General features: G+C 45.0%; 1 protein-coding gene across 1 annotated transcript in view; it reads right to left on the bottom strand.

Moving 5' to 3' along the window:
- Positions 1 to 8,299, bottom strand: part of Plb1 (phospholipase B1) — a 102,966-nt gene extending 94,667 nt beyond the window's left edge. Inside the window, exons 1-5 of the mRNA XM_028778987.1 lie at positions 8,268 to 8,299; positions 7,715 to 7,758; positions 4,582 to 4,672; positions 4,260 to 4,311; positions 1,541 to 1,627 (exon numbers count right to left, since the gene is read on the bottom strand). Of these exons, the coding sequence (XP_028634820.1) occupies positions 1,541 to 1,627; positions 4,260 to 4,311; positions 4,582 to 4,672; positions 7,715 to 7,758; positions 8,268 to 8,293 (300 nt within the window). The 5' untranslated portion in view covers positions 8,294 to 8,299. The remainder of the gene's footprint in view (positions 1 to 1,540; positions 1,628 to 4,259; positions 4,312 to 4,581; positions 4,673 to 7,714; positions 7,759 to 8,267) is intronic.
- Positions 8,300 to 21,461: the final 13,162 nt, after the last annotated feature.

Genomic DNA, 21,461 nt, shown 5'->3' with positions numbered 1-21,461 from the left:
AGTTAGTGTGAGGTGAGTGTATGTGACCCACACTAGTTAGTGTGAGGCGAGTGTATGCATCTTACACTAGTTAGTGTGAGGTGAGCGTATGCATTGTACACTAGTCCACAAACTCAATGATCACATGAAAGCAGAACTGAGAAAGGCAAAACAATTCTTAGCCAACTAGTAAGCTGATTCTCTTCAGATGCAGAAGGATCATTGACTTAGTTTCCCTAGACCCTGATTTGTTTTGCCAATACAAGAGACTGGAGAGTATAAAAATCCATAGTAGGATCATATTGCTTCTGAGCAATGAAGGAAACAATATCTAGGTGAATCCCAGACCTAGAAGTAAGAAAAAAACCTGTTCATTTTCCAGGAGGTTAATATTCACAATATATAAGGTATTTAAAAAGTTAAACACCAAAATTGTCTATCAACAAACAGCCAGATGCCTTGGATACAGCTCTCGGGAGATGTATAAATGGCCAATAAATCCCTGACAAAGTAATCAATATCATTAGTCAACACAGAAGTACAAATCAAAATCACACTGATAATCCACCACATTCCACTCAGAAAGACTCTCACCAAACAAACATCAAGAGCTGCAGGGGTGGGGGAAAGGTGCTCCTTACATAGGACTGGTGGAGGTGTGAATTAGTGAATTACTGAGCTATTGGAAAATTAGTAGAGAGGTCTCATGACACTGTTAGGGAACCAGCCTGGGTGCTCACTACAAATGAATGGATAAAGAAAATGAGGTATGTCTACACAGTGGAGTACTAGACACCCATAAAGAAGCATGAAATGGAGTCATTTGCAGGAAAGTGGATGACCTGAAGATCATCAGATAAAATAGACTCAGAAATACAAACATACATTTTCTCTCCTATGTAGAATCTAGATTTTTTTTTAAAGGCATGGAAATAGAAGGGTACCTATTTGGCAAGAAAGGAGAGGGAAAGCAGAAGGAAGGAGAGAGGGTAATGGGTGTGTATGGAGATAGATGAAAGTACATTATATATATGTGTGACTGGGAGGGGGCAGCAATTGGGAAGTATAAATAAATAAATACATAAACAAATAAATAAGGCAGAAAAATCCCACAAGACCCATTATTTCAAACAATGGATATAACATTAGATTTTCTTTTACAAACCTAAAATACAGAATTTAAAAGCATTCTTGGCTCTTGTGACAGTGACAAATGTGCAGCTTTGGCACACATGACAGCATTTTATCCCACAGGAATCGTAACACACCAAGATGGTTAAGATGGTCAATCTTACTTTCTGTGCATGCTATCACAGTAAAATATTGGAGGAAAAAGAAGCAGCTACATGTTACCGTTTTTCATTTGTTTTCTTGAGAATCTGTGCATCCATCCATCCATCCATCCATCCATCCATCCATCCATCCACATGTCTGTCCATCTGTTCACTAATCCACCTGTCCTAATTCTGAAACAGGAGGCCTCACCCCCAGCTCTGTAGACAGTGCTCAGACAGGGTTAGCCCCTCTCCTCAGCGTCTCAGCCTCTCCGCCTGCAACTTACCTGCTGAACAGATGGACACAGGTGACACTGGCTTGTGTTGCTGAAGAACACGGTGATGAGTTTCCAGTCCTTATCAAAGTCAAGTTGCTGCAGTGTAACAACAGAAAGATAAGAGCTTGGACCAGAAGTCTGTCTGTCCGTGTTTCTCAATCTCACACCCACTCCCTTAAGTCACTGTTAGGGCTGTTAATCTCCAGCATCTGATTCTCCCGCCTCTGCCCCCGGAGTACTAGGATTATAGGCCTGAGTTACTATTGACTTGGATGTTCTTTTTTTCCCCTCTTTCTCTTTCTTTCTCTCTCTCTCTCTCTCTCTCTCTCTCTCTCTTTCTTTCTTTCTTCCTTCCTTCCTTCCTTCCTTCCTTCCTTCCTTCCTTTCTTTCTTTCTTTCTTTCTCCTTTTTGTTGGGGGGGTTTAGAATTATTAATTTATTGTATGTATGTGAGTACACTGTTGCTGTCTTCACACACACCAGAAGAAGGCATCGGATCCCATTACAGATGGTTGTGAGCCACCATGTGGTTGCTGAGAATTGAACTCAAGAAAGACCTCTGCAAGAGCTGCCAGTGTTTTTAACAGCTGAGCAATCTCTACAGACCTCTTTCTTTCTTACTTACTTTTTTTTTGGGGGGGGGCAGAAGTAGTACTTGGTAGTCTAACATGGAATAACTATTCTGTAAGGCAATTTGTACCTTGTTGTATTAAGGGGCATACCTTGATAAAAAAAAAAAGTCTTTTACAATGTCAAATTGAACCTAAAGTCTTGTGTATGCTAAGTAATCTACCACTGAGTTACACACACATTCCTTTCATTTTGACAAATTAAAACTTTTAAATTTTCACAAAATTTCCCAGGCTAGCCTTAAAGTCACTCTGTAACCCAGAAGGCTTTGAACTTGTGATCCTCCTGCCTCAGTCTATCAAGTAGCTGTGTTTCCAGGCCTGTATCACTCTTAAAGGGTATTTTAAGGAAAGGAGGGTGATACAAGGTTTAGCTACAATGATGCCTTGTCCATAGGAATGGGACTCAGCGAGCAGCATCCGCATCTGAAGTAGTGCATTATTGTGTAAGCCTCCCTACACTCGTGTAATCGAAGCACCACACGGTTGTTAAAAATGGAAACCGTGATTAGCATCATCAGGAAAACCAAGAAAAGCTGATTACAGAAAGCATGCATGTCCAGTAACACCCCATTGTATACAGATAAACATACTTAGAAAAAGATGTGGAGAAGAATATGTACAAAATCATTACTAGTAATTATCTTTAGGTATTAGGCTTAAGGATGGGCTTAATATTACATTTGCTTTCTGATTTCTCTATAGTGAACATACTGCATGCATGACAGAACAAACTTGTTCTCTGAGGCACCATTGTGTTGCCAGTCTATGAATTCTGATCTTTAGGATTTAGCTCTAACTGAGTGCTTGGACTTGGCCTTGTCACTTGACTTCTTGGAATTTTAGTTTCTTCATCTTTAAAATTACAGGGTTAGGTTCAGGACTGCCCAGTCATTATACAGAACAAGTGCACTCTCGTTATCACTGTGTTAGCCCAGCATCCGTTGCCGGGGAGACTGCATTTGTTTTGTTTGTTTGTTCATTTGGTTTTGGAGACAAAGTCTAACTCTGTGCTCCAGGCTGGTACCAAATTGCTGAGGCTGTGCATCCTCAGCCTCCTGAGTGCTGGGATTAGGCTGTACATCACCACCCCTGTCTTTGACGGGATTTAGAATAATCACCTAGGAGACACACTTCTCTGCTTGTCTGTGAGGGCAGCTCTAGAGAGGTTTGAGGAGGGAAGAACCACCATAAACATGGTTAGCACCATCCATGGACAACAGGCTTAGACTGAATAAGAAGAAAGAGGAGAAGCCAGAGGGCTCCAGCATTCTCCCTCTTTGCTCCTGACTGAGAGAAAGACATAATGTAACCAGATGTCTCATGCCTCCACTGCCATACCTTCTCTGCCATGGTGGACTGTACCTCATACACCATGAACCAAAATAAATCTTCCATTCTAAGTTGTTTCTTGTCAAGTAATTTATTCCCTGTGTGTGTGCATGTGCGAGTGTTTGTAGGTATCTCTCTCAACCACTCAACCTATTTTTCTGAGACAGTGTCTCTTGCTGAACCCAGCACTCTCAAATTTAGCTAGACCGACTGGTCAGCATGACCCAGGGATCCTCCTGTCTCCTCCCTCTCTAGTGTTGAGGCTACAGGCACATATCATTCTGCCTAGTTATTATATGGGTGCTAGGAATTGAACATGGGTCCTCCGGGTTACATAGCAAGCATTTTCTTCTGACTGAGACATTTCTCCAGCATGGTGGTGATCATTCATGATAGCATTCTTGCTTCGATGACAATGATAGCTACTGGCTTTCACTGAGTTTCGACTATGCCTTACCCAGCGTCACACATCAATAAGCGGAAAGTCCAGGTCACATGCAAGCCAGTCTCTCTCTAGAACCCAACCACCTCTCTATAGAAAGGTCATTTAGTCCATTTACTGAGCTTCTGCAGTTCTACACAGGAAGTCATCCTAAATAAATCATTCTCAATAGAACCAGTCATTCTTATCTCCAAAGTGACCTTCAGAGTATTACAGTGGAAGGGGCATTTCCTCAGAAGCCAGGACACATTGCTGTGCACCAGGGATCATTGTCTTGCAACAAACCTAGACAGCCTGCCCACACTGGAGTTCGCAAGCCTCTTACCGGGTTGATCTTCAGACGCCTCACCAGCCCTTTAGCTTGAACCCACAAGTCTCTGGAGGAGTGGAGAGCACAATCAAGAAAGTCATATTTTTGAAGGCCAGGAAGCTGATGCCTTTACCCTCAGCACAGCTGGCTTCTGAGAGGCAGACTTGACCTAACTTTTAAAGCCAACTGAAATCAGCAGGGGGAAGGTATTTGGGCACTGACTTAATGAAGAGCTCTATTTCAAAGCTCTCTGACAGTTGTCAGTCCCCTCAAGTCCCTACTTACCCAAGGCCAGCAAGAGTGCACAACCCCAGAGAGGGAGAAGAAGCAAACTTACTCAGCAGTAGTATGGGCTGCAGTACCCTTCCCGGGAGAACACATGGGCATCAGGACAGAAGGATTGAAATGTCTGATGATATCTGAAAGGGCTACATAGAGAGCCAGGGGTCACTTCAAAAGATAAACGACTCCCTAGGGTGACCAGACAGCCTTGTTGCCTCCCTTGCAAGGCTTAACCTCCACACCATGCTGTCAGGTCACTCCCAAGGCGGGCCCTGGAAATCGAAATGAGCTAAATTGAGCATCTGCCTAGGTGGGCCAGGCCAAGGTCGACTGCTCTCCAGGCAGACTCTCATTTACTCCTGAGGAAACTGAGATGGAGACATCAAGCAGGCCGTGTCAGGTCCCCCAGCTGACAGAAATGACTGGGATTAGAACCAGAATTCAGGGCTGCCTTCCTGGCGTCTCCCTTGCTCCTCGTGAGTGACAGCAGGGCGGGAAAGCTCCGGGGAACACGTAGAGAACATGTCACCAAGCTGACAGCCAGAAGACTGCTAAAAATAGTGCTGTCAGGAAGGTTTGAGTTGTGTCTTGCTCCTCAGAGAGGACAGGGTGGAGCAGGGAGGGTGGGCTGCAGAAGGGAATGCCTCTTTCTCCCCCTTCTTTTTGCCAGATCCTCAAGGAGCCCCAGGGTCTATGGAAGCAAGATCCAGAGGGCTTCAGGAGAATTCTCTATGGGGGTACACACCTGCAGAGAACAGGCAGGAAGAGAAAGGAAAGCTGGGCTGGAGGTCATGGGACTGATTGCTTGGCTTCATGACCACAGGTGATCACCTAACTCACACAATTCAGGGTTGCCATCGTGACCCCACACACATGAGCCAGGTTTGCTCATCTGTGACAAACTTGCAGGATCTCAGGCCTGAGGGTGGGAAAAGCAGAGCTTTGGACTGAGTTTAACATGATAAAAATGACCTGCATGTGTGCATGTGAGCATGTGAGCATGTGTGCATGTGTGCATGTGGGGAGCACATCACCCCTCATGTGAGAATCCTTGCTAAAGGCTGGTGAGAACACACGTACACTAAGTCGTGATAGGAAGTCATTGGGAGAACTACTTTCCAAAGTAAAAGTGATCAAACTTTCCCATAAAACTTTTTATAAAACTTTGTCTATCAATTTGTCTCATCTGCTGGGGTCTTGGTCTATGGTTGCTTTGTCTTGGGGTTCAACAAAAAGCAAAGCACGAGGGTATAGATGCCCTGTGTTTCCAGGGACCCTGCTACTTACTGAATGCACAACCTTGGGAAAAAGTCTGTTAATCTATTTTCAGCATTCAGTTTTTCCATTTGCAAAATGGCCTCACGGACGGAAAGGGAGTGGCTGATGTGGAGGTCACTAGAACTCTCTAAAACTTGGGTCAGAGGGTGGAAGGGCTGAGCCTGGGTCAACCTCATCACACTGAATGGGTCTGTACATCCCTGGACCATTTTCTCTGCAGAACTGCCTCAGCTGTCAGTAACAGCTGCCAGCCATTGTGTGTTCCTCTCTACTCAGAGCAACCTCAGCTTCAGAAGTCCTGATGCCTAGGGCTTCAGGGGCAAGTACTACCCTCCGCCCAGTTAGGATTCCTGATTGTGAATAGACATGGTGGGCTGAGGAGGAAAGATAGAGGCAAAGGAAAAGCCAGGCAAAGAAGCAGAGTGGTCTTGGAGGCTTCAGGTCCAAAGAGCATCCTCACAGCGTGGTACTGGGGCTCTAGGGTCCTAAGATCATTCTCACAGAGTGGTCCTGGGGCTCTAGGGTCCTAAGATCATTCTCACAGAGTGGTCCTGGGGCTCTAGGGTCCTAAGATCATCCTCACAGAGTGGTACTGGGGCTCTAGGGTCCTAAGAGCATCCTCACAGAGTGGTCCTGGGGTTCTAGGGTTCTAAGAGCATCCTCACAGAGTGGTCCTGGGGTTCTAGGGTCCTCTGAACATCCTCACAGCGTGGTCCTGGGGCTCTAGGGTTCTAAGAGCATCCTCACAGAGTGGTCCTGGGATTCTAGGGTTCTAAGAGCATCCTCACAGTGTGGTCCTGGGGCTCTAGGGTCCTAAGAGCATCCTCACAGAGTGGTCCTGGGGCTCTAGGGTCCTAAGAGCATCCTCACAGAGTGGTCCTGGGGCTCTAGGGTTCTAAGAGCATCCTCAGGTGCTCCCACACTCACCACCTCATATCTTCTACCCTTTGAACAGAAACAAGTCCAGGCCTCGGCATAGCTGTGACAGCCACCAAGTCAGCGACCACTCTGAGTCCTGCCTAGGGGAACCTAATGCTCACTGGCCCTTTACTGGTCAGTCAGGTGACAGAGTACTAGATAGTAACGTCAGCCTTCCTTACTGGATCATGAGCAAAGGAGGAACAGGTTCCTCACCCCGTCCTTTCTAAGGACTGAATACAACACAAGCCCTTCTTTGTGTCATTTTCCAAGCCCAACTGACAGGACACCAGACCCCCGCCCCCTGCTCATCACTGGCTGGGTGGCAGCTGAGCCTTGCCAGCTCATCTCACAAGCAGCAGGATTGGACACTCTACCCCAGGCTAGCTCAGTAGCATTAGGGATTCAGGGTTCTAGGGTAGCTTAATAGAGTCACAAGGGTCCTCTGGCATCAAATGAAGATGGCCAGATCACAGAGAATGGGTTCATGAGCACATCTGTATGCAGAGAAGCTGACACATTAATCACAATTATTGCTTCCTTCCACTTTCTTCACTTCACTTCCCAGAGCCCAGAATATGTTCTTATGGCGAGTGAGAGAGAAATTATAGAATAAAGTTTTATTTTACAAATAAATGGAAAATTAGGCTTGGGTCTTCCTCTTGGGCAGGAGGAAGAATCCAGGTCATTTTTTTCTCAGATAAATGCCATGAATCTACCTCTGAAGTAGTCATACAGGAGCAAGAGCCTCCAGGCTTTGGTCCAGTCCCCCCAGTTTCTCCTTACCCTGTACATTTCTCAGGCTTTCTATTCAGGACATGTGACCTTCTGTCCCCTGCCTCTCTTGTCTGTCTCCCTAGAGTGTTTTCCCCTCTTCCCAGGCACTAGTAATGCAATGAAGCAATAAAGTGCATCTTCTTTATTAACAGAACATCTGCTGTGTCTCAGGGGCGGGGGACAATTTGGAGTCTGACTGGAACCCCAGGACTCACCTGTCATGATTCTCATGCACACATTCTGTGACTTGTCCTCAATGCTGTAAGAAGTGAACACACAGGATCAGGCTATGTTTGTCGTCCACAGGAGCCCTTTCCTTGGCCATCGTAGGCCACTTCCTAACAAGCGTTGGCCTAGCCTTGCTCTGGGGGTAGTGAAGGACAAACAGTTCCCTCTGGATCCTCTTCCCAAGCTCCCTAGTCCTGCCCAAAGCTGAAGAGGACTCTTGAGTCCAATGTAAAATGACTCTGGTCCAAACCCTGCAAGATCCCCACAAGAGCAGAGGGAGGAGGCCTTGTGACAGTCACAGGAATTCCATTTTTCTCGTCTTTCCCACTTTTCTCTCATTCACCCAGAGGAGGCACAGGAGTCATGGGTTCTGGGAGGATGAAGGGAAGCAGAAAGTGGTTCTGGTCACTGTTGTCCCCAACCCTTAAGCAAAGACTTTGAACTCTCTGGTCCTTGGTGTCACCAATCAACTAGGCAAGGATTTAGAGGAAGGCATGTGTGCTGTGTCTCTGCTAGCTGTGATCCAGGATGGGTAGGTACCTTTGAGGTTTCTCCATGTTGACCATGCCAGAGCCAGGGGCTGGAGACTGGAAGAGATGGATACTTGGTGTGAGTAACTCAGCCAGTGGAAACCAGCACGATGCAGGGAAGCTACGAGTCCATTGGAAGACCAAGTCCACCTTGCTCACTTTATGGGGAGAAAGGCATACCCTGCTCCCCCACAGCTTGTCTGTCAGACCCTCGTAACAGAGAGGCTGACAGTTTTCCTCAGGGCATAGATTTAAACATAATGTAAGTCACGCCATATTCTACACAGAATCAAAAGATTGATCTATAAAGTAAAATCCTCTACAGTCTAAGGGTGACTGTTCTCCCTTTGACTAGAATGTAAGAGCCATCGCAGGCACCTGGTCCCATCTGTTTGCAGTTGGCTGTATTTCTTTGACCTCGTCAAGAAATGCATGCTGCAAGCACTCGGTGAATGTTGAACAAATAGGTATTTTTCTTAACAAATGTATTTGGTTTCCCCTTGATGAAATACTGGATTATACAGATTACTCCTTGTTGGTAATCACAGTGCAGAAAGGAAGATAATTTCATCCTGTCCCAGGGAGACTTGGAGCTGTGGCCAAGTCATTGAAAACACCCACAAATATTAGCTCTTATTAGTATTTTCATGGTTTTAAACACACAAACATACACAAAGTTTAGAACTGTTTAAGATTAGATCTGTCAAGATTACTAGAAGGTAACTAGTAGGTAACTAGAAGGTGGTTAGTCCGTAACTAGAAGGCAACAGGTATAGTGGCAACATGTAAATAGTTATGTCCTCATTGTCCTAGTCCAGGGTGCTTTAAGGAGCATAGCTATCCTAGCCACCAGCTCCAACCTGGCCAGCCCACAGAACTGAGTCACTATGTTAAAGCTCTCTAGGGAGCATAGGCTCACCATAAAATTTCTCTCCCTGGGGGCTAAGTCTCTTATTTGTCAGTAAGAGGGACTTCAGAAGGTCAATCTTCCAGGGAGAAGTAACAAGTTGAACAAAAATCACTAGACTATGTGTGTCAGGGGTTGTGACATGGAGCTGTGGGTAAGGCAGTTGGGAGAGTGTGATATTGTCCTGTGTCGTCTGGTCTTCTCTGTTTACCCTCCTCTTCCCCCCTTTGCATGACCATATAAGACACACTACTTAGAGTTTATAAACAAAAAGCAAGCAAAAGGTGCCTGTGATGTTTTGTATATGCTCAGCCCAGGGAAAGGCACTATTATTAGGAGGTGTGGCCCTGTTGGAGTGGGTGTGTCACTGTGGGCGTGGACTTTAAGACCCTCATCCTAGCTGCCTGGAAGTTAGTCTTCTCCTAGCTGCCTTTGAAGCAAGAGATGAAACTCTCAGCTTCTCCATCCCCATGTGTGTCTCGACACTGCCATACTCTGGACTTAATGATAATGGACTGAAATTCTGAACTTGTAAGTCAGCCCCCTTTATAAGAGTTGCCTTGATCCTGGTGTCTGCTCACAGCAGTAAAACCCCAAGACAGTACCTACCACTACTAATCCTCAGAAATATTAAAGCCAAAACCACAATGAGATGCCACTTCATGTCTGCTAAACAGCGAGCAAACACAGGTCTGGAGAGATGGCTCAATGGTTAAGAACACTGGCTGCTCTTCCAGAGAGGGCCTGTGTTGGGTTCCCAGCACCCATACTGGCTGGCTCACAACTGCCTGTAACTCTAGCTCCAAGGGAGCTGACTTTCCTCTTCTGATTCTAAAGACATTCTCACAGTAGCTATATACACTCAGATGCATGCACATAAAATAAAATCTAAAAAAGAAATCTTTAAAAAGCCCACACTACGGCATCAAACAAAAATAGGAAAATAAGTGTTAAGACTATGGGGAGGGGTGGGAACATGGCTCAGCTGTTAAAGGCTAGGCCCACAGCCCAAATTAGAAGAGAATATGAAGAAACAGGAACTCTGTGCAGTGCTGATGGGAATGTGAATTGTGTAGCCTCTATGAAAACCAATATAACACATCCTTAAAAAGAGAATTTCTTTAGACAAAATAGCACTAAATATCTCATTCTGGCCTAAAACTGGTCTAAGCCAGGCTGGCCTCAAGGCTGCTTTCATCCTGCTTCAGTTTCCTAAATTAGGATTACAAGTACGCACCATCACTTTCAACTCCCTTAAAGAACATTAAAAGTATAATTGTCATGTAATTATATTTCAAGATATCTTTCCAAAAGAATGGACGTAAGATCTCGAGATGATTATTTGTAGTTAGTGTTTTTAGCAGGACTGGCAATAGTCAAAGGGTGGCATAACTTCATGTCCATGTGTGAACAGGTAAACAAAATATGGTATGTCCATGTGTACAATGGAATATTAGTCACCCATAAAAAGGAAGCATGTGGCACAGGAGGAAATTATGTTGAACAAAATAAGCTATTTACATAAAGACAGATACTACATGATTTCAAGGATGTGAAGTCTCTAGTTAAACTCACAGAATCCAAAAGTGGAAATGCGGTGTCTGTGGGCTGGGAAAACACAAGGTGAGCTGTTACCTAATGAGTGAAGAGCTTCAGTTTTATAAGGTGAAGGATGTTCTGGAGACTGGTCGTACAATGAGAGAATACCTTATGTTACTGAGTGCACACTAAAAACTGACTCAGACGGAAGCTAGGATCTGCGCATGAGAGAAGATGCACTATTTGTCTTGCAGGCTCATCTCATTTAGAATTTTCCAATTCCATCCTCTTTCCTGCTAATTTCACATTTTTATTTTTCTTTGTGACTGAGTAAAATTCCATGGTGTATATGTAGCATGTGTCCATCATCCGTTCACGTGATGGTGGACAGCTAGGCTGGTCCCATTTCCCTGCTATTGTGTGCACAGTTGCTTGCACATGGATATGTGAGTGTTTCTGTGGCAGAGTGCAGTTTCCTTACGTCCAGGAGGGGTGTGGAGCAGCCTAAACACTAGAGAGGGGAAAGAGGCTTTGAGAACTGGGGGTGGGGAGCAACAGAACACATGATATATGGGGGGGGAGTAATTATAAGAGGGTGGTGGGTGTGGTAAGGAAGCGGGGAGGGAAGTGAGGAAGCCACCGGGGTTGTGTCCCTGCTGAGTGTGGACATTTTCTTGTCACTGATTCCGGTATTTACATTATAAATGAAGATTTACGTGGCTAAGATGGTAAGTTATATAAATTCATATTTACCACAATTATACATTTTTATTAAAGTCAACATGTTTTTAAAATTACTTTATAAATGTTTGCTCATGCATGTCTGTGCATTACTGTGATGGCCCGTCAAAGTCAAGAGTCAGGAGAGGGTGCCCAGTTCCCTGGGACTGGAATTATAGATGATTGTAAGCTGCCTTGTGGGTGCTGGGAATTGAACCTGAGACCTCTGCAAGACCAACACATGCTCCTAACGATGAGGCCAACACTCCAGCCCCTCAATGTATTAAAGAAAACATACAAAACAGACATGGGATTTCCTTTATCTTATAAATGCAAGGCTTAAAAGATTACATTACAAATTCTGAGCGATGGCTATGAAATTCGGTATGGAAACTTCTTGAAAACTAAAGATAAGTCTTCTGTATGGCTTGGCCACAACCACTCCTGAGTATGTACCCAAAGCATTCAAAGTGAACACATCCAAAACACTTACAGATCACTGTCTATTGCAGAATCATCCACAACAGTTAAATGATAGGACCAACCTAGGTATCCTACATCAGAGCAATGGGTGAAGAAAATGTGGTTTATATACATCATGGAATTTTTTTTTCAGCCAAGAATCAAGTCATGTTATTGAAAGAAAGCCAGAAGTGGTCGGAAGCAATCCTAATGAGTGACTTAGGCCAATCTCAGCAAGACAAATGCCACGTGCTTTCTCTCGTTCGTAGCTCCCGTATCTTCTATAGATACATAAAATCATGAATGAATATATGAAATGAAAGTAGAAGCAAAAGGGAGCCCCGGGGACCAAGGGTGACTAACGGCAGAAAGAGAGGTGAGAAACAGAAAGAGATAACATAAATGCTAAGAGATAAAAGTTATAAAGGGAATATGTTCAATAAAAATAAGTACCTTGGAGAAAACTTAACAATAAGGCAAAGATTCTGGGCAATTCTTGTTGATGGATTTAACTCATTAACGAGAAACTTCTAACATCCCCTTTCCTGGGGTAATCCTAGGCATTCATTTGATGTTTTAAAAAATTAGATCCTCAAAGATTTTAGCATGTCTTTGATGCATACAACACTCTAGCACTGTTTGAGATGTAGAATCCACCAGCTCAGGCCAGCCTTCACGTCATTATGTAGTTGAAGATGACCTGAAACTTCTGATCCTTCTGCCTCTACCTCCCAAGTGCTCAGACTACAGGTTTGTGTCACCATGCCTGGCCTCCAATAGAACCTTATGTCAAGACATAAGGAGCTTATTCATGGTGTCACCAGTACCAAATGGACTCCTGAGTCAAGCATATGAAATACTCACAGTTTCTGCGTTGCCAATAGCTGCCACCAGTTTAATGTCTGAGGGTCTCAGAGAGTGCACTGTGAAGATAAGAATCCACAGGGCAAGGTCAGATCTACCACAGGGTAGGCAGAGAATGTCCTATGGGGGTACACAGACAAGACCCACGCCCTACAGCTTCAGTACAGCCACTGAGGTCAAGTCTGCTGGCAAATTCAGGATCCTGTACTTACGGGGGATCCTGGAACCCATCCATACTCAAGGCTCCCTCCCCTCTGGAGGCCACACTGTTGACCTGGACTTGGCCTCTCCAAGCCAATATCCCATGGCTCTTGCCTGGCCTTTTGCTTGCCTCTCGTCCCTCACTTACCTGTGACTCTGCATTTCTGAGCTACCATTAATATCTGATGAGCCAAGAGACTAAAATTAAGGTCATCTGGGGACCCAATGATTAACTGTAGCTTAAAGATTACCAGAGATTAGCACCCTAAGTCAGTGACTACAAAATGCAAATTATATGCAAATGATACACATCTCTTTAACTCCCATGGGTGAATTCCTAGAAACCAAACTTCCTGGCTGTGTTATGGGGAGGGTTAAATGTAAACTAAAAGATGCCGTTTTTCTATTTTTCTTAAAGTAAGCTTTTTAAAGTGAAAACCTGAGTAAGGTTTTGTGTGTGTGTGTGTGTGTGTGTGTGTATGTGTGTGTCCCAGCCAGCCACTTAAGATGTAAAGTTGATTGATAGCATCCAGGTCTTAGAAAAACCTCACCCATAATAGGTGGGGATGACTAGAATGGTCAATGTGGCTACATGGCAGGCGTGGAAAAGCCACATGAGTGACAGCTCCCGACCCACAATTCCCAGGGCACTTTATCCCTTGAGGGAGTCAAGGTCCTAGAGATTGTCCCCATGTATCTTTTACTCTTAAGTGTGGTGCTGTTTCTGTCCCTCTACAGAAATAACTGAGGAACTAGACCAGTGGTTCTCAACATTCCTAATGCTGTGACCCTTTAATACAGTTCCTCGCGTTGTGACCCTCAACCATAAAATTATTTTTGTTGATACTTCATCACTGTAATTTGCTACTGTTAGGAGTCATAATGTAAACATCTGATATGCAGGTTATCTGATATGCGACTCCTCAATGAGATCATGACCTATAGGTTGAGAATTGCTGAGACAGTATGGTGAAGGGCTAAGGGAGAAAGGAAGGGCCAAGAGGTAGAAGAGAGACAGAGGTGGACCCTCTGTTGGCCACAGAGCTGTCCGTTCCTGTTCATGGACAGCGAGCACATACCTGACTCAGAAAGCACACTCAATTTTAACTTCTTTGGCTTGCAAGGGAATGGAAAATTCTTCAGGGTCCGAAACTAAAACCAAACACATAAAACATCTGTTTCCATGTACAGAAGTATTGCCTGCTAAAACAATTGGCGTAGAAACGACCTTGCCCTTGGCTACCTAGGCTCAAAATCCAGAAGCAACACTTGCACATGGTCACATTTCCCCCAACTTCCATCCTCGGGTCCCCTGGTGAGAGAGCAAGAACATGTGTCTCTTAAAGAGGATTTTAGCAAGCGCCATGTGCACATCTTGGAATAGTGCAGCAGAGAGGGAAAGCAGATGAGGAAGGAGAATAAAACTGAACTCTTGGGATGATGAAATCTCCTGGAGGACGCCATGGGTGCACAACAGCGGTATTTCCAATGCTGCTCAAGCAGTGTAAATATTAATGTTTGTTATGGATATCTTATTCTAATTTTAAAAGAAGAAATAATCAAAGGGCCTAGTTTATTGAGACTAAATGTAAAAAAAAAGTCAGCGCCTCATTTATTTTTATTAATGACTGTTCCTTTGGTATTCTGACATAAGAAAGAACATGGGGCATCTGCATACTTGCTGCTACAAACTGGGTAAACGTGAACCCAGGAGCCTCAGCAAACGGACACTGAGGGCAGAGGGGAGACATGGTGGCCAGTCTGCAAGTCTTTAGGGCAGCATTGGCCTCTCTGGATACGGGTGACAGGAATCCAGAGGGGCTTCTTTGTCGGAATAACAGCAGGCTTTGGGACACGGGAAGTGCTAGGGATCCTGGCAGGAGAGGCAGGCAGCGCATGAAGTCCTCGTATCTCACAAGCATAAGTTAATTTCTCGTGAATTACTGATTACAGTAAGAGATACACTTACTCTCATTTCTTATCTGTGGACCTTCTGGGAAGACCTCACCCAGATGCCTTCGGATAACTTACAACATCTGCCTCAAGGTTCACGGTGATAACACGCCCCATTTATAATGCTGGCAAGGCACTTCTGGGAACCACCCATCCATCTGTAAGGATGATGAGCCCCAAATTTCAGGAGCCATGGTAACGTTCTGCCAGGCAGCCTGACTGGCCTGGGGAAGCAGCTCCTTTGGCCCATTCTGTTAAGGCCTTAATGAGAGGTCACCAACCTGCTCAGAAATTTAGCCTTTTTTTTCACTACAACAGAGCCTACCTTCCCTCCCCTCTATGCACATCTCCCACCAGGGTGAAATTCTTACCACTTGTTGGGGCTGCCATTCCAGTGTATTCTTTCCAGAAGAGCCATGAATTTGGGAGGGCCCTTGAAAATACACACAAGGAAGTAAACAGAAATAGTTCAGTTTTTACATGTGTACATGTGTATTTGTGTGTGTGTGTGTGCATGTGTGTGTATGTGTGTGCATGTGTGTACATGTGTGTATGTGTGTGTATGTGTGCGTACATGTGTGTATATGTTTGTGTGTGTGTGTGTATGTTGGCCAGTAGTGTCTTCCCCAATCATTTTCCACCTTATTTTGTGAGACAGAATCTCTCACTAAACCTGGAGCTCACCCATTTCACTAGATTGTTTGTCCAGCAAGCCCCCTGGGATCTTCCCAACTCTGCCTCCCAGCGCCAGGCTTACAAGTGTGTCACCATTCTCAGTTTTTTTTACACAGGCTCTAAGGACTGAACTTAGTCCACACAGACTAATCCCCCAGCACCACCGAGATGGTTTTTGAAATTGAACTTAATTCTTATCCAAACTTTACACCCTTCCCCACAAGCCCAGTTATCTACATGCCTGGATTAGTAATGTCCTTTACCATAGAAAAGCACAGACTTCATTTCTCTAGCTATCATAATTTGGGATAACATGCCATTAATACATTTCATTATGGTAGAATAATTCCCAGGTCAAGGTACAGAAGTATTATCTGAGATAGGCCATCACCCCATATCCTGCATGAGCATATCATCAGAGTTCTGTACTGCTTCCTTGCCAAGATCTTAATGTTGGACAGATAGCTGCCATTGTTCGGAGATCTAGGACAAAGCAGGGCAGGCACATGGGGATTCCTAGCAGCTATGACTGTGCTAGGTACCTAGGCACAGCTGCCAATTCTCAACGGGTCTTGTTGAGTTAAAGCACAAGAGAAGACAAGACAGGCAGGTACACCACAAAGACACACTCCTCATCCCAGTATACTTCTGGCTACATAGCCCTTGTTGGCCTGGAACTTACTATATAGCTCTGGCTGGCCTGGAGCTCACTACATAGACCAGGATGGCCTTGAACTCATAGAGACCTGCCCGCCTCTGTCTCTGACTGCTGAGATCAAAGCTATGTGATACTATGCTGGCCTCTGTGTATTTTTCCTATTGTAAAACAATCTTGATATCTGTTGCAGTAGCTCCACAGTACATTTTAAAGCTTGATACTTGATTCTGGATTGAGATTCCTTGCTTCCTCTGATGCTCCTTCTCTCGGCTCTCTGCCCAGTGTGCACAGTACATCTGAAGAGCAGCAGACACTGACTGGGAAAGGCAAACGTGACCCAAGAGACAGACCTTGACTAATTTTCCACCCTAGCCTTCTTCTGCAGCGTTACCTTTTGACCCAGAGAATAATTTATCTAGAGTCACATGAAGGAGAAGCAGTACATTTCCAGTTCCTACCCCCGGAGGGACCAGTTTCCATGAACAATGCCTACAACACATCTCCAGAGCTCATTGGCTCTCCGAGTTCCCAGAAGCCCATTTTTGGAGCGGAAAGAGCCCTATGGTAGGAAATCAATGAAGTGTGGACAAGTGTGAAGTGTTGGAAAAAGCTGGGACCCTGGGTCTGTGACTGGAGGGCAAGAAAGAACTGGGTATCAGAGAAATAGAGGGAGCTGGACTTGGAAGCCACAAACGTCAGGCTAAGCATGGGCAAAGAGGAGCCATGACCAGTCTTGAAGAGATGATTTTAAAGACACTGTTACTACAGTGCTGAGAGAGATGAGTTAGCAGGGCAGAGAGCGGAGACCATTCAGCCTGTGTTATTCCCAGGCCAGGATGGCAAATGTAAATCTAAGTGGTAGCCATCATTCCCATACAGCTCCAATGTATTCAGAGCACTGACATAAAACAATTGCTTTAATTCTTAGGATATTCTATGAGATAAGTGTCACAATCTCACCTTATATGCAACAAAGTGAGATCCAGAAGGTTCAAGTTATATTAAAGGTGACACAGCTAGCAAATGGTGACAGAGAGACTCAAGACAGGCAGCCTAGCTCACTTAGCTACATGGGTCATGTTAAGCACCAAACTGAGTAGAAGCCACATGCCTAAGACCTAGACCTGGTCTGACAAATGCTTTTAATAAAGGTCATATCGTCCACATTTTAGGTTCTGTAGACTATGAGATCTCTTCACTGACATGACCATTCCATTCTATTCACGGTTTCAATATTGCAAAAGCAGCCACAAGCAGTGTGCAAATGCATTAACTTCATCTGCAGAGGCTACAGTTTCTATCCTACACAGTTCTCAAGTGTAGTAAGGTACTTTTCTCCCTTTTAACCTTTGGAGCCATATAAAAGTGTAGAACTCTTTGTGGGGACCAGCAAACTGATTCTAAAGTTTCCATGGAGACGTAAAAGACCTCAAATAGTTCACGCAACCCTGAGGACCAATACAACACAATGCCAAATCTTACTCAGTACTTAGAGCACTGTAACCATGACAGTGTGGCCCTAGCAAAAGAATAAACAGATCAACGGAGCAGAACTGAGGCCAGAGAGGCTCAGAAAAATATAGTTAACCAAATCTTTGACAACGAAACAGAAGTGATACGGTGTAGAAAGCATACTTTTCAAAAGCAGTACTGGAGTGGCTGGACACTCCCCCCAAAATGTAAAACTTTTAGCTCATACATTGCACAAAAATAGACAACAGGCTGGATGTGACCCATGTCCCTAGTTTGCCAACTAAACCATGATTTCCACTGGGCCTGAAGAGAGGTCATCCAGGTAAAATGGGAGGATAGACATCTATGATCAGCACTGGTCTTCTTAGGGACCTGAAAGTAAAAATATTGCATCTAAAAGAGGAGAGGCAGGAGAGAGAAGAACCTGAAACAGACAGCGCCTTGAAACATAAATAGGCAGATATTACATTCAAGCACAGAGGGAAGGCTAGAGGTAAGAAGTGAAGAGGGCCTTAAGAGACTACTCTTAACATCTTCAGGGCTGGATGTCAGGAGAGCTGAGGTCACCAGGATGCTCCCAAACTAAGAACACAGCTTCCAGATCCCAAACCAGGACCAGAATAGGAACACAGGCTGTCCCTTGGTAGACTAGCTGCAGACAGCCAAACAAGATAGGCTGCCAGAACTCTGGTCCAAGGAGAAGCTTTAGATTTCAGACAGGGTTAAGAGCATAGACACCCTGAATCTTGTCAACTTCTCCAAGTCTTGGTTTACTCATCTGTAAGATGGGCATGATAATGCCAGCCTTGAACAGCTGTAATATGGACTCTTGAGGCTGACTCCTCCCCAAAAAGGTTAATGGATAAAGGTTGCTGGAGAAGGGGAGTCATTTTCTTCAGTGGTATAAACCCTGATAAGGCATGATCCATACAAGCTCTTTTTGGTAGCCCCCCAAATCTCCACTCACCAAACAACTGTATTTAAAGCCAGTGCTCACACAAAGGTAGAAAGAAGAGTAGTTAGTCAAGGGGGGTTAGTGGGATGGGAGGGGAGTGAGAGATGGTAATGGGGTGGAATATGGCCAAATACAGTATGTACACATGAAATTGTCATTAACAAATGTAAGTTTGAATTTTTGGATATCTGTTTTTATCTTATGCATGGGTGCTTTGTCTGCAACTGCCTGTGAACCACATGATGCCTGGTACCCACAGAGGCCAAGGAGAGGGTATCAGATGCCCTAGAACTGGAGTTACAGAGAGATGTAAACCACCATTTGGGTGCTGGAAATCAAAGCAAGATCCTCTGGAAGACCAGCCGGCGAGTGCACTGAGGTATCTGCCCAGCCCCCTGAATAAATACCTTTTTAAAGGTGGTAGATGACACAAGGCAGACATACAGCGATGACTCACTGTGATTGGCATGATCAGCATCAGGGAGACCACTCACATAGATAATCCTTCAGACACGCCCAGTCTCTGTAGCCTGAGATCACCCATGTGTCTAAAGGCTCTAGAGCCTGCATTTTCAACCTGATGACAGCAACTCCAGGATGACTACTTTGGGCTGTCAGGGAGGCTGTGCTTTGGATTGAGACAGTAAGTCTTAATCCTCATGGAAAGTTACAGCCCTTTGTCCTGTTCCCACTGACTCTTGTCAGGGGACTTGGAACTCATTCACTCATTCTGATCCGTTGCTTTCTATCAGGTATGTAGAAAGAAAATTCTGTCTGTGCCCCCCCAGTGCCTGAGGCCTTGTGACAGAAACCATCAAAGAACTTGCAAGATCACTGACCTCCAGTCTCAAGGGAATGTTTCCCTTCTGGAAAGTTGTTTACCATCAGTCTGGTGGATCTGTAAGGGGCTCCCAGGTCCTTGAAAAACTCCCACCTCAGTAAGGTCAGTCAGGGGAAAAAAACATGTATTTTTCCACCCTGCTGGAAGTGAGGGAGAAAACCACCTGTGTGTGCTCCGAGGCACAGGCCTGGCAGAGATCAGTCATCCAAGTCATAGCTGCAACCTTTGCGGCTGGAAACTAAAAGACATCCATTATTGCAGCAGGCCTTGGTGAGGTGTGGTGCACAGAGGTGTCTCCCTCAGAGACACCCTTTCAATGTAGCAGTTCTCTACTGCCCCCCCCCCCCGATATCTAGACATTGTCCCCACCCTCCAAAAAATCCAGGTTGCATTGGACTGCATGGGGTCTAATACGCTAGGCAACCACTACAGAAGTCCCATGGGTGGCACACATGTTCTTCCAAGTTAAGAGCCTGACTCTACAGGACAACCCGATGGTGCTAGTCTAGCAGCTGGCCACAGGTAGGTAGGGTGATTTTTTAAAATATATATAGTCAAATTAAAGCAGACTACACACTCTAATTTGCACATTTCCTTGATCTCTGTCCACTTTGAGTGTGTCAGAAGCACAATTTCCCACAATCCATCCCTTCCTTGAAGAAGAATAGCCCCATCTGGTAACCTTGAGCACCATGCATTCAATCTCTGTCTCTTGACTTCCTCATCTATGAAACGGGAATGAGCCTGGCTTCCTCACTTTCTTCCTGGAGTTTCTGTGAGGATCAAAGAACAGGAAAATGCTGTGTGAGCAAGAGCTGTGTGTGTGAGCAAAGATCACCTTCCTGGATGAAAGGGAGGCAGGGCTCTGGGCAGCAGGAAGGAAGAACAAGAGCAACAGAGGTGGAACTGAGGTCACACTTTGGGGTGCATCAAATTGTTGGGTTCTTTGTAAAGGGTAATGCGCTCATGGCAACCCTAGCTGCAGGATTTACGGTCCTCTAGACCTTCCGAATGCTGCGACCCTTTCATACAGTTCCTCGTGTTGTGGAGACCCCCCCCACCATAACATTATTTTTGTTGCTACTTCATAACTGTGAGTTTGCAATTTTTTAATGTAAATATCTGATATTCGACCCCCGTGAAAGGGAGATGCCACAGGTTGAGAACCTCATGTCTTTACAGACTCAGAGACTAGATCATCAATGCACGTGCAGGCCTGAGTCGTACTGCAATCTCTAAGTAGATTTTCTGGGTGATTGGCAAGTCTCATTCATACACATGCCTTACAGAATGTTGTGGTGACCTGTGAGCAGGCATTCTCTGTGACCAGCTGTGCCTGCTGAGTCAGAAAACTCCAAGTTACACCTGACTGGCTTTCACCTCAGAATTCCAGGCATTCTGGGCAGGAGAGGCATCCGTTTGTCAGCATGGTATGTGAGCCAGTCAGTAGAAGGTGATGCTGAAGTTCAAAGAGACTTATGGGACTGGTTTCTGGATATTTGTCTCGGAATTCTAGGGTAACGGAAGGGGCGAGCCTCTTCAATTACCTTGTTTGTTGCCCCAGGATGCTGTGATCTAATGGGCTAGTAAACTTGGCAGAGACACCCAATAAGACACTAGTGGAGTAGTGTGTGGCTTTCAGTTCTCTTTAATTGAGTTTGAGGTCACAGGCCTTTGAATGAACATGTAAGAAGTTCATTGTGTGGATTATGATTTGGATGTAAATTGTACCACAGGCTGTGTGAATACTTGGCCCTCAGCTGGTGGTACTGATAATTAAAAGAGGTTCCAGAACCTTTAGGAGGTGGGACCTCATTGGAGGAAGTAGGTGGCTTGTGGGAAGGAGGGCATAGAGAGTTCAAGCCTACTTTGCTTCAAGATGGAGCTCTCCACTTCCAGGTCCACAGAAATGTGAGGAGACCAAGCCACATGCTCCTGTTGCTATCAACACCCTCT

The sequence above is a fragment of the Grammomys surdaster genome, unplaced genomic scaffold, assembly GCF_004785775.1.
Source record: "Grammomys surdaster isolate TR1022 unplaced genomic scaffold, NIH_TR_1.0 343, whole genome shotgun sequence".
NCBI classification, from domain to species: domain Eukaryota; kingdom Metazoa; phylum Chordata; class Mammalia; order Rodentia; family Muridae; genus Grammomys; species Grammomys surdaster.
Note: the sequence above shows the minus strand (reverse complement) of the source record. Positions and strands in the feature narration are given on the sequence as shown.